The 13,573-nt window shown below is 48.0% G+C and overlaps 1 protein-coding gene across 1 annotated transcript in view; it reads right to left on the bottom strand.

Moving 5' to 3' along the window:
- Positions 1-452: 452 nt before the first annotated feature.
- The window catches only part of GGT7 (gamma-glutamyltransferase 7), a 15,331-nt gene continuing 2,210 nt past the window's right edge, over positions 453-13,573 (bottom strand). The window contains exons 3-15 of the mRNA XM_006764575.2: positions 13,193-13,271; positions 11,905-12,022; positions 10,963-11,030; positions 10,678-10,751; positions 10,161-10,357; positions 8,214-8,301; positions 7,082-7,209; positions 6,818-6,906; positions 4,890-5,039; positions 4,667-4,784; positions 3,753-3,890; positions 2,763-2,862; positions 453-1,194 (exon numbers count right to left, since the gene is read on the bottom strand). Coding sequence (XP_006764638.1) covers positions 1,031-1,194; positions 2,763-2,862; positions 3,753-3,890; positions 4,667-4,784; positions 4,890-5,039; positions 6,818-6,906; positions 7,082-7,209; positions 8,214-8,301; positions 10,161-10,357; positions 10,678-10,751; positions 10,963-11,030; positions 11,905-12,022; positions 13,193-13,271 — 1,511 coding nt within the window. The 3' untranslated portion in view covers positions 453-1,030. The remainder of the gene's footprint in view (positions 1,195-2,762; positions 2,863-3,752; positions 3,891-4,666; positions 4,785-4,889; positions 5,040-6,817; positions 6,907-7,081; positions 7,210-8,213; positions 8,302-10,160; positions 10,358-10,677; positions 10,752-10,962; positions 11,031-11,904; positions 12,023-13,192; positions 13,272-13,573) is intronic.

Genomic DNA, 13,573 nt, shown 5'->3' with positions numbered 1-13,573 from the left:
TATAGTATACAGTATATGTTATAACAAGTAGTTTACCTAGTAGATGTGCAAATGGTTACGAGCACAAATTAAGGGTTAGACATCCTGAGATTGAACCCCAATTCTTCCATTTCATACATGAGGACCCTCAGACAAGTCCCTTAACCTCTTTTTGTTAGCTTCCCATCTGTAAAATGGGCATAGTACCTACCTCATGAGATTTATAAAGAAGACTAAATAAAATTAGCATAGGGCCTGGCACACATAAAGCGTTCAATAGATGCCATCTATAATTATAGTTATTCATTACTTTATAATTTTTATAATACAAGCCTTAGATAGATGGCAGATATTATGACCCCCATAAAATTGACTCTAGTTTGCCCTGGAGTCAAGGCTACTAGGACAAGGTGAACTGAGGTCTCTCACTCAACTCCCAACACAGCCAAACATAAATCAAGCCAGAGCCATGGTTAAGCAATATTCTTTCTTTAATTCCCCTTTGCAAATGGAAGCCCCTGAGCTGGTCCCCACCCCCACCCCTAGGGATTCCATACCCTGGACCCCAGATACAATGTGCCTGCCTCAGCCTGGTGGGAGGAAGAGAGGAACCTCCCAGGATGGCCCATTAGAAAAAAATCCTAGTCATTTAAGAAATGAGGCTGAGGATAAGAGAAGGGAACTGGAAGACAAGGCCCAGGGAAGGCCAGCCTGGAGATTTGGGGGTTGTGAGGACCCTTGAGAAGGGTTTGCAAGCACATCCCTAAGCTCAAGGCCAGCATGGCTGAGGGAAAGGAGACAGACAGATAATCTGACTCCTCAAGGTCCTGTCTGCCTGATATGAACACTGACACTCACCACCACCACCACCACCACAGGCCTCTGGATGGAGAAATTTCCAGTTACTCTGGGGAAGAGTTTGATAAGCATCCCCTCTCACCCCTGATCTGGGGCATCCCTGGGGTCCTCCTAAGACCAAACCTGGGAGAAGAAAGGACTCTAGGAACATGCAAAGGGGGGGGAGCAGAGACCCCCACCCCACCCTGCTGCTCTACAGGATGGTGGCTCCAGCTGCATCTGGACTCCGAGGGTCCTTCACACCGATGATGAAGTTGTTGGTTCTCCGGCTGCCATGGACCCAGGATAAGACATCTACCTTCTCCACGTGGTGACCCCTCGCTTCCAGGAACTCAATCTCTTCTTCTGTGAACTCACCTGAAAACCATCCCACAACATACACACATTCAGAGTTTTCAGAGCACTAGCTCAGGAGTCCTATGGTCAAACCTGAGTCCTGGTCCTGGGTGCTCCACTGAGGAGGTGTATGCCCTTGGTCAAATTGCTTGACCTCTCTGAGCCTCAGTATCTTCGTGCATAAAATAGGGATTATACAAGAGCCTACTATATAAAGTTGCAGGGATTAAAGGATATAATATACAGAAAGCATTGAGTTCAGAGCCTTGCATACAGTAAGTGATCCATAATATACAATCATTCTTAATATTGGAAAAGGGGTTTTGGGGTCTTTTCTCCACCTGCATAGGCCAAGCTGCCATCATTGCTTGCTAGGATTACTGCATAGCCCACTAACTGGTATTTCTGCTTTCAGTCCTGCCTTCCTTATAGCCTATCACACAGCAGTCAAAGAGTCCTTTTAACCCACTAAACCATATCACTTTCCCCCACTCAAAACCCTCTATCAATGATGAGAGAATCATTAATCAGCCCCCTCCTAGATGCCCCTACTGGGGATTGAGCCCGCAACCCTGGCATGTGCCCTGGCCGGGAATTGAACCAGGACCTCCTAGTTCATAGGTCAACGCTCAACCACTGAGCCACACCAGCTGGACCCCTCTAACAGCTTTGATGACTCTTAGAATAAAATCTAAAGTCCTTACCAAGGCCTCTAAGACCCACCATCAACTGGGTCCTCACTACCTCTCTAAACTCCTCTCTCCACTTCCTTCAACTCTCTTGGTTAACTCTGCTCTAACCTCCTTGCTGTCCATCATGGAAGTCAAACATGCTCCTATCTCAGGAGCACTTGCTTTCTCTCTGCCTGGATTGTTTCTTCCTAGAGTCACAAAACTGCCTCCCTTACTTCATTCCAATCTTCAAGAACTTCTCCTATCACTATCTAAAATATCAGCCCATGTTATCTTTACCTTGCTTTGTTTTCTTTCCAAGTACTTAATGCTACCTGTATTTGTTTATTTATTTACTGTGTCTCCTTCTACTGTATTATAAACTTTTTAAAGGCAGGGATGTTGTCTTGTTCACTATTGATCCCCAGAGCCTAGAACTGAGTGAGGACATAGTAAATGTTAAGCCAAGACTTAATGGATAAAGGAGTAAGTCCTCACCCTCTTGCATAATTTCAGGTCTTCATCTCTTGCTGGACCATTATCCTTGTATTTCCCCAACTTAAATTCTCCTCCCTATAATCCACCTGCCCTGTAAATGCAGTATCCCTGGCATCTAAGACAATGCCTGGCACACAGTTGATACTCAAACTGTTGAATTACTGGTTTGCAGAATGAACAACTGCTTCTTATTTTATAAATGAGAACACTGAGGCTCAGAGTGGAGACAGAAATTTCCCAAGGCCACACAGCCAGGAAATGGCAGGATGGTTCTAATCCCCCAGATCTTGTACTTTTAGGAATTAGTTGGAAGAAAACAAACTTTCAATGGCAGGGAGTTGGTGCTGGTTGAGGCAGGGACACCCTTGGGAGGAGCCTCTTTCCCCACCAGGCCCTGTGCTACTCCATGGGGACACTCACTGTCCACCTGCAGAAGGTTGGACTGCAGGTCCGGGTGTAGGCGGCCATGGGCCAGGCTGTCACTCAGGTTCCGGTTCAAGGTCAGGACATTCAGCAGAACCTGCAGACAGCCAAAGGGCAGAAGTCAGGGCTACCCCAGAGATGGACTCTATGGTCCTTCTTCCTGGTCCAGACTCCTTAGTCATTAGATTCCTTGCACCAGGGGTGTCATTTGAGCTTCTCAACAGTCCCAGAAGACAGGCAGTCCTTTGATGAATGTCCCCATTTCACAGAGGGGTAAATGAGGGCCAGAGAAGAAAAGTGATTCACTCCAGAGTTTAGAGAGAGACAGGGAAGAGGCACTGCTAGCACCCAGTCTACCACCATGCCCAGTACTTAGTAAGAACTCTGATTATGTTAGCTATTTTTATCTCTATTTTACAGATGAGGAGACAGGTTCAGAGAGGTTAAGTGAATTCTCCAACATCACACAATTGGAAATTGGCAGTACTTGGCCTGGGACTCAGGGGCGTCTGATTCCAAAGCTCAGGTTAGTTAACTCACCACCTGCCAAATTATGTGCCAGGCACATATATCAGGTGCTCAAGACATTTGTGGAATTGTTGTGAGGCATTTTGGAGTGTAGCAGACCCTTCCTTTCAAAAGCAAATCCTAAAGAGGGCTGCTTCTCTAGTCAGATGTTGAGTAGAGCATGGTGGAACTTGAGATTGACAGAATTCAGGCAGTCCAGATGCCCTATCACCTCTCAATTCCACTGGCCCTGCAGTTTCTCCTGCAACCTGGAAAGACAGGGAGCTTCAAGGCTACATTTTTATTAAGAAAGTCAGCACAGCCCATCTCCTTAGTGTCCAGAAGGGCCCTGTCACAAAGCAGTTCCAGCCCTTGTTTGCTGTGAGTAAAGGATGAGAACAAGCAAGAGACATGAAGGCTGTAGCCCAGGCAACAGCTTGGCTCCTGGCCACAGAAGGCCTGACATGGAGGAAACCTCACCTGGGTTAGGCCGCTGAGGCCCCGGGCAGCTCCATTGGCCCCCAGGGCGAGGTAGGTTCCACAGAGCCCCTCTGCCGGCCGGACCACAGTGGGCAGTAGGAAAGACAGTGGCCGCTTCCCTGGCTGTACCGAATTCTCCTGTTGTCAGAGGACCAAGGCCACAAGGGAGATGAGAGGTAAAGTGAGATAGGATAAGGACTACTCAACCACTCTTCCAACCTCTCTCCCTCTCTTACATCTTCCACAGGTAGGAGACCGGTCTCTCCCCAGGCCACAGTTTGCTATATATGAAATGGTCAGGGTCTTTGGATAACTGGGGTGGGTAGTGAACCCACTAAGTTTTGAGGCTACTATGGATGGCAGGGGATGGGGAGGGGCAAGCCAAGAAAGATGGCTATGGGGATGAACAGAATTATCTCCACCCTGGTCATCTCTGTCTTTGTCCTGCCGGGGCCCCAGCTTGCAGGGTGTAAGAGTGCTGGCCTCCAACTACACAATAATTCCTATTTCCTTTCTCCTTTGGTGCCCAGCAATAGGGCTGAGCCCAGCATTACAACTCAGCATTACACAGACATAGACAATTAGTACTAAAGAGTACCTAAAGCACAAAATCAGGGGCCAATATCCTCATTATACCAGTACAGGTGAGAAGAAACTGAGGCCCAGAGAGGGGACAAGACTTTCCCCAGGTCACACAGTCAGACCTTGACAGAATGGGACAAGGTTTCTTTGGATCTACCAGGCTCCAAACCCCAGACTTGGGCTGGAGTGAAGTAAACACCTTGTCTGGGCTCCTTTTCTTTACAATAGAAGTTCCTAGAGGAAGTAGGGAGGGAGGAGCAGCCATACTGTAACACATTTTTATCCCTCTCTAGCCTTGGAGTCCCCAGGGTAGGAGGGAAGCAAGACCCTACCAGGCTGGGTGCAGAGTGGTTAGCAGTCCTGTTGGGCCAGGAGAAATCCAGCATCTGGCTGTTGAGTAGGATCCCCGAGGGGGTGATGAGGCCACTGCCAAAGGGCCGGTTCAGGGAGCTGGGGGCCGAGATTGGGGCCAGGTGAACCCTGAGCCCACTCTCACTCCTGCCCAGCCCCCACCTAGGTGATCTCTTGTGCCAAGTGGAGTCTGAGCTTGCATACCTGACCATGGCCACAATGAAGTCGTCAGGGCCCATGATCAGCACCTGGGCAGCCGTGGGAGCCCCATCCAGCTCGTAAACAGGCAGGAGTGGGGCAGGGGCTGCCTGGGAGTCATTGATGTGGCCCCGGAGGTAGGCAGCCTCTACTTTGCTGAAAAGACATGGGGTAGGAGATGAACACACAGCAAGTTCTCATTACATTCCACCTACCACTCTTTGTGATGTCTGTTTGTGTTATTATTTGATTAATATCTGCTTCCCCCATTGGTCTATACCAAAAAATAGATTACTTAGTCCTAGCATATAGGAAATATTCAAGAAGTAGTTGTTGAACTGAATGAATTCATTTAGGTGTTATTCAGATTCTCTTCTAGAGCCAACTTTTAATTTATTCAGTGCTTAAGTCAAGAGTCTTTTAGTTACTTGACTTTACTCATTTAATCCTTTCTATGAAAATACCTCCTAGGGTATAGTGAATGCTCAGAAGATATTTGTTTTGACATGTACAAACTGAATTCACTTAACCTGATGTGTGTAATCTCAAAATTAAGTTTCACTAAGAATTTAGAGTGTGTGTTGGGAGGGGGGCATGCGGAGGGGAGGTTTATATACAAGAATCTTTACTTGCTATTAGAATTTTTTTTGAAGACACAGAAAGACTTGTCATATAGTAAGTTCTTAATAAATATTTATTAGATGGCCTGGCCAGAGTGTCTCAGTGGTTGAGTGTTGACCTATGAACCAGGAGGTCACGGTTCCATTCCTGGTCAGGACACATGCCCAGGTTTCGAGCTTGATCCCCAGTAGGAGGCATGTAGGAGGCAGCCGATCAATGATTCTCTCTCATCACTGATGTTTCTCTCTCTTTCTCCCTCTCTGAAATCAATAAAAAAATATATATTTTTAAAATTTTATTGAATGAATGGATTTATTATAGGCATGTGTGTGTATTTTAGACCTAAATATGTATTGATCTTAAAAGCAAATTTATGAAATCATGAAAATACAAATTTACATTAACTATATTTTTGGTTTCTGATTTTCCCTTAGCTAGCCTTTAAGTCAGTTATAGTAGTTAAATGGTAACCATTCTTATCCCTATTGCTAATTAATACTAATGATGATATTTGTTGAATATTTATTATGTGTCAGACAACATGCTCAGGGCTTTATATGTATAAACTTGCTTGGTCTTTACAATTAACCATGAGGTTGGCACCATTATTGTCAGGCTCCCTTGCAGAATCAGATTTAGAGAGGGTAAGTCTGCATAGGCTGAGAATCTGGGATTTGAACTGAGTCAGTCTGACAACAGCCCACAGTTTTACTATTATATTATGCTGCTAATATAGACACATTTTAATCAAATTCTCCACCACCTCTAATATTTTCCTGGAGACTCTTTTAATTGTTTTTTTTTTTAAATATATTTTATTGATTTTTTACAGAGAGGAAGGGAGAGAGAAATAGAGAGTTAGAAACATCGATGAGAGAGAAACATTGATCAGCTGCCTTCTGCACATCCCCCACTGGGGATGTGCCCGCAAGCCTGGTACATGCCCTTGACCGGAATCGAACCTGGGACCCTTCAGTCCGCAGGCCAACGCTCCATCCACTGAGCCAAACCGGTTTCAGCTTTTAATTGTTAATAGGCTTTCTTTTTCCACTCAAAAGGAGGACCAGATGGGCCCATATATGTGCCCTGCTAGGGTCAAAAAATTGTGAGAGCCATATGAAGTAGAGCAACCCATTGTACAGATGGGAACACTGAGGTGCAAGGAGAAGCATCAGTGTCACATTGTGAGTTAAGGTTGAGCTGGAATTGACTTAGGACTTCAGGCCTATTTTTCTATCAGGTGCTTTACACCTGATCCTTTCCCCACATCACCACCATCTGTCCAGTCCCCAGGGTCCTGCCACAAGACCCACCTTAGCATGTCATCCATGCTCTCAATGATTGTAGAATCATAGATGGGGTCTCCCAGTCTGCTGGCCAGGGCTAATGCAATCTTCAGGGTCTGAAAACAGAGCAGAGGTATGGCAGAGGCTGCCAGACTTCTCCCAGAACCCACACCCAGAATTCTTGTGTGTGAGAAAGCTTGGAGGGGATTTAGTCCTGCCCCATGGAAGTACCCCATCCCCCCCACTCTCAGTGTCCCCCAACACAGGGTCAAATGGAAGGGTTGGCCTTACCTCTGCCACCCAGTGAAGAGCCTGTTCCCGGGAGACCAGGCTGGTGAGATTGAAGCCCTCGAGGATGTTGAGAGCACTGATGAGGGCAGGGCCTGTGTGCGGGGGTGGGGGACTGAGAACCAGGTGGCCTGAAAGGACAGGAAATGACCAGATGGCAGGGACAGTCAAGGCATCTCCACATCCCACCATCACATAGACTGAGACCACAGCACTGAACTCCCTTATCAGATACAGGAAAAACGGTAACAGGCAAAAGGACACATGCAAATTCACATGGTGAGTCAAGGACAGGGCCAGGACCCCAATCCAGAACACTGGTCTTCAATTTCCTCTTCCATATGAGGAAACGAAGGCTGAAGAGGACTGTGATTTGCCCAGAGTTTCAATGAAGATCATTGGCACAGCAGGGACAGATGTCCAGATGTTCAGATTCCTGGCCCACCATAGGGCAGGATACTATTCAGGGTTCCTGATGGTCCCACCCCTGAAACTTCTTGGGAGCAGCAACCTCCTCTTCCTACATAAGGCTCTAGTTATTAGATGTTTGGACACCAAAGGAATAATAATATCTGATATAACACAAACCATAACTAATTAACTCACTTAATCCTCACAATGGGTACTTTTATCATTCCCATATCATAGGTGAGAAAACTGAGGCACAGAGAGGCAGCTGGTCCAAGGTTACAGGCTACAGGTAGAACCCAGAGTACTCAAGGTTCTGGCATTGCCAAGAGAACACAGGCTTGAGGGAGAAATGGAAAATCAAATACATATTCAGTGCCCATTCTAATCAGGGCAACTTCCAACATCATCTCATCAAATCCTCATGGCTACCCTGAGTGGTAGGCACCCAAATCAAGAAAACCTATGGCTAGAATCCCAATTTCTAGGCCTGAACCTTTGACCAGATCTCCTTCCCCATATCCTAAATATGTGGGATAATTGACTCCAAGACTACTTCAGAAGGTAGGCTGACTCTGGATTGCTTCATTAGCTAGCTGCCCAGGCAGCTCACTGACTCAGTTTCTCTCCTGTTAAATGGGGAGGAGTCTCTAGACCAAAAGCATACAGCCATGGACTGGGAGGATTCTCCTGAGTGGGGACCCTGGGGAGCTGGGGGAGAAGTCACCTCTGTACACGCCACACACAGGCTTCTCCACGAGGGCACTGTAGTTGCTGAAGTCCTCCTCAGTTATAACACCCCCTGCATGCTGAGCCTGGAAGGGAGAGAATGCCCCCACCACCACTTTAAGCCACACATCACACAGTGAGCATGTGCATTTGGCCTATGGTATATGTTTGGATCACAGACAGATCAGATGCTTATAACTTTTGTGCCTTCTGCATTTCCCATCATGACCTTTAGGGACCCCATCAGCCCTGGGTACCCCAGGAAAAAAGGAAGAGAAAAAAGCACTAACATTGAGCACCTACTATGTGGAAGACATTGTGTTGGGTACATTCTATGAATGACCTTCTTAGTTCAGTATTTAAGGCTCCTTGTGATCTGGCCCCTGCCTACATCTCCGCCTCATGTCCTGCTATTCCCCAGTGAGCTCTGAGTGACCTGCAGTTCCTGAACTCATGACTCCATGCCTTTGTGCATACTGCCCTCTCTGCCTATGAGAAAGGAAGATTTTTCACTTACAGCAGCACTTGCTTGAGAGATATCAAACTGAATTCTGCATTTCACTACAAATAACTAAAGCCACTACAAAACCATGGATGGCCCTGGTAGGAATGACATAACCAATTACTGACCAGTGAACCAATCTTGTATAAACCAATGGGCTCATTTCATACTATCCAGCATGCTAATCTTCCAACCCTAAATTAGCATAACACTAGGAATGTCCTCCTTTTTTTAGTACTTGAAACCTCTGACTTCTAATCCACCCTCAGTGAACTATACATTGAATTGCTTGGCTGGTGTGTGTTCCTTTGTTTGACAACTTTGAATTTTTTTTAAATTTGAAGCTCTGATGGTCTTTGTTAGAGTCTCCTTCATCCCCTTCTCCACCGTGAGGAGAGGATACACAATGCAGGTCTGGTTAATCAGAGCATTTGTTTTCATGGCAGTGATTGGTTTGGGAATAGTCATGAGACCAATTACAGGCCAATGGGACATAACCTTGAGGCTTTTGCTGGAATTACTGGAATGAGAAATGCTCTTTCCTTAGGATGGCTTACTGGAAGGATGGCTGATGGGAGCAGGTGTGGGAAGGATCTGACCGAGAGGGAATTCAAGCAGAGGAAAGTAGAGTCATGAGACAGAAAGAAAGATAGACCAGGTCCTCACAATGGGGATGGAGCCCCTGGGTCCAGCTGACCTAAAGCCAGTACTCCGCTGGACTTTCCAGGTAAGTCCATCTGAGGTGGCTTCTATCACCACATCCGTATCTCCAGTGCCCAGCACAGGACCTGGCTCAGAGCAGGCACTTTGTAATATAGAATGAGTGATGGACCTATTCAGTTCCCATAACTGTATGGCAGAGATAGATATAATCACCCTATTGCACAGATGAAAGAACCACTGAGTTGGTCTGTGTATCCTTATCTTGAACATAATTTTCCATCAGGAATTTTCAACTATTGACAACAATTCTAAAACCAATTACTGCCTCAGACTAAGACTCTTTGGGGTTAGTTGGTAAGCCCTTATGTTAATCCCCCCAGTTCCAATGAAGGAGGCCCTTTGCTCAATCCCTAGAAAACCCAAGAGCAGGGTGAGGTTGTGGGCTCAGGGAAGTTGAAGCTGATCCCGGTTCTCCACTGAGCCTGGGAGGGGCAGGACAGGCCTCTGTACAGGTAGGCACCAGCCCTGGGAAGCCCAAAGTTACCTCTCTCAATCAAGACAAAACATTCCTATCATCCCAGTAGGCTCTTCCTGCCACATTCCAGTCAAGCCCTCCCATTCTAACAACCACTGATCTCCGATTCCTATCACCAGAGATTAGTTTTGCCTATTCTAGAATTTCAAGTAAATGTATGTAGAGAGAAATCCAGGGAAGAAAGGGGGGAAAGGATGCCCTCACAATAGAGGCCTTTGGGGCAGATGGGCTCTCCATGTGCTCACCTCGGCCACCATCTCCAGCGTGAGGTTACCACCAGCATAGAAGGCAGCGGGGCCATAGGTGCCAAGTAAATCCAGTACCATGGCCAGGTCAGGCCGTTGCATCAGCGAGCCAGGTAGTGGTGGGCGGCCCGATGGCAGGAACGTCTCATGGAAGTGCTCAGATGCATCAGGCGGCAGCTGTTCTGCCAGGGCATGTGCTACGGGCAGGGACAAGAGGCTGGGCAGGGATTGCCAGGGCTGGACCCCAAGGCTGAGATGCATAATAGGTGGGGTGAGTAAGGGCTGAGTGTCTGGCCCTAAGCTCCAATCCCCAAGGAGCCTGTTATGGGAGAGGTAGGGTATATATGGGCCTCTCTAGATATTCTCATTTGAGTCTGTCTCATGATAAGGGTGGGAGAGATCTGAGGAGCAAACTGGAAGAGAGGTGCTTTCTGATTTGGGCCCCAAATCTCAGAGGTCCTATCTCCCCCCTCCATCAACCGCATGCCTTTCCCCTGACCCCCCAGGCCCCACTGACCTAGATCATGGGTTACGTTGAAGCCATCTTGGGCCACAGCTGCTGCGAAGGCCAGGACTTGGTACCATGGCAGCCTGAGAAGTGGGGGGCAGAGAGAAGGGGGTGGAGGAGGTCCTGGGGGGATGAGGAGGGGTCCGGGAGGAGGGGGTTCCTGGGAAGGAGAGTCCTGGCAAGGGAAGGGGATATTAGGAGGGGGAGTTTGGAAGGAAATAATCCAGGAAGGTAGGAGGCCACCAAAGGAGCAGTGCAGGCAGGGCCCCTGGTCCCCAGGGGGAGGGTCTTTACCTGCCATAGAGCTGGTGAGCTTCATGTAGCCCCTTCACCATTCCGGGAACCCCCACCAAGAGCCCAGGCTGGGCAAGGCGGGCAGGCGAGGGAGAGAGGAGACCAGGTCACTGGAAGGGGGGGGCTGGGCTGAACTCTGCAGAGCCCCAAGCCAGGGATGGGGGGGCTGGCACAGGGGAGAGACATAGGCCAAGTATCCTAGAGGAGGGACAGGCTGTCCCAGCAGGCATCCTCCCTCCCATCTCCCTGACTTCCTATCAGCAAATGCAGAAAGGCCTCCTTTATCATAATTGAGGGACTTATAAATTAAGCAACTCCTTTTAAGAGCTAGGACATAACCAATTTAGATGGGAACCTGTCTTCATCGGATTATACCTATTCCTGCTTTTTAAAATAGTGGGCAAGAGACCTTCCTTTTACCTTTTCATTAGCATTCCACCATTACTATGAGCTGTGATAACTCAGGTGTGTGTTTGGCTTTTACCTCTGTGCTAAATATCTATTTCTCCAAGTTATTCTCTCTCTGCCTTTGCTTTCAGTGGACAGTGGGTTTTCCTCTAGCAGTTCCTGTTTAATCTTCCAACATGTTGTGGGCTGGGAAAGTTGTAGTCGACAGGCTCAGAGTGGGATGTGTGAGTGACAGTGTAGCAACTTTGATGTCTCAGGCTGCTCAGTGGCCTTTTTTCTTCTTTCTATGTGCCAGATAGGCAAGGTTGCCACAGAAGTTAAGATGTTGCTGTACTGCCTGATACCCACCATGCAGAATTTTTGGCTCAGTATTTTATTTGGAGGGTTGCCTGTCTCCCTCATACCCTAAGAGCATCCTGCTCAACTCATTTCCTCACCTCCATAGCAAACACTCAGCAAAGTAATGCTCGGGTTAGAAGAAGGGCAGTGAAGGAAGACCCCCCCCCCATACTTTCTTCTCACGAGGGTCCGCACCTTGGTTTCCCAGGATCTCTGCAGGGCCTCTTCCCTGAGGGCCCCCGGTGCAGACTCCCGGAAATCAATTAGGCGGCTCTCATTGCGTCGGATGTCATGTACCAGCATCACACCCCCACTGGAAAACACACAGAAAGGGGCAGGTGGTGACGAAAAGATGCTACCCCTCTGAACAGTTAACCTGCCACCCTTCAACTCCCAATGGCGATGGCTGTAGGCTTAGTTTGTCATCAGGAGACAAGTGTTTGAGCGCCCTCCCCAACAGGGATTCAGAGATTCAGCCGCACCACAAGGGTGGGGAGCGAAATCAAGGCAGGGATCCAGAGTTCAAGGACCTCTTTCAGCCTGTCACTGGAGACTTTAATCCCTGATTTGAAAAAAAGCAAAACCTCCCCCTTACCCCCCCCCCCCCCCCCCCCAGACCATAGCTGGACCCCTGCCAGCTTCCTGCACCTGCCTCCTTGGTATGCCTCCACTCCCTCTCCCAGGACTGAATTATGTAAGAACACACTGTGCAAAAACAAAAGGGGAATTTCTTTGGTAGGGTCTGGAAGACTGGTCTTACAGGAACCAAGACATGGCCTTTGTCAGCTTGTCCCTTTTCTGTGACTTATCTGCATTTGAGATGGTGGTAGCATCTGAGATGGCGGCCTGCAGCCAAGTAACTAACAAAGATTGGGGAGCCCTGTGGCAAAGTAGAAGGCACAGAATGGGAAGCAGCTTCTACTCAGGTCCAGATCATTGCAGTCATATGGAACTGTGTTACCAGGTCTCTTCAGGTTCAAGAGATGTTGGACATTCTCAACTTTTCAACAATAGGAAACACATTTTAAAAAATTTAAGTCTGCAAACCAAACCTGTCTGTGTTCTGGGTTTGGCCCCTGGGTGGCCAATTTGTCCTTTGTTTTAAGAATTCTTAGAGGGGGGTGTATTTTTTGGAGCATAGAGAGTCCATAGCTTTCATCAGACTCACAGGGATTTGTGAGCCCAAAAGTAAGTATCGCTGCCTTAATTAATGACAGTATACCCTTACCTGTGCACCTCACCTTACAACTTACAACATCATTTTCCAATTTTTTTTTAAAACAGAAAAAGCTTTTGAAAACACCTCCTCTGACACCATGTAAGAAGAAAGGGATGAAATTGTGTGTGTAGAAAGAGCAAATGCAAGGAGTCGGGGCCCATCTGTTTCTCTGCTCAAACTTGGACACCGCCACATGAGGTCTACAGACCAGGACAGGGACTTAGACCTGGGGGACCCCAACCTCCACAGTGGGGAGCTCCTTACCCGCCCAGGCCAGAACTGTGCGGAGCCACAATTCCCAAACACAGGGCTGCGGCCACAGCTGCATCCACAGAAGATCCCTGTTTACTGAGCACCTCGATGCCCAGTGATGTACAACGAGCAGCATCGGTCACCACGGCGCCCTGGTGCAAGATCTGGGAGAGGAAAGGGGCTAGTTGGGGACAGTAGGAGCCCCCTGCTTCCCTAGGGTACCTCCAACCCCAGAACCTCCACGGGGGTGGGGGTGGGGGGCTGCTGGTGGGAGCCCTGTCCTCTTGCCCCCTTGATTCTCCGCTATTTACCTTCTTTTCCCTCATTTACCTCAAGTGCCTCCAATCTGATCAGTCCCTTCCTTGCTCTGTCCCCCTCATGCCCCGAGCCACC

This window comes from Myotis davidii, unplaced genomic scaffold, assembly GCF_000327345.1.
Source record: "Myotis davidii unplaced genomic scaffold, ASM32734v1 scaffold38, whole genome shotgun sequence".
NCBI lineage: Eukaryota > Metazoa > Chordata > Mammalia > Chiroptera > Vespertilionidae > Myotis > Myotis davidii.
Note: the sequence above shows the minus strand (reverse complement) of the source record. Positions and strands in the feature narration are given on the sequence as shown.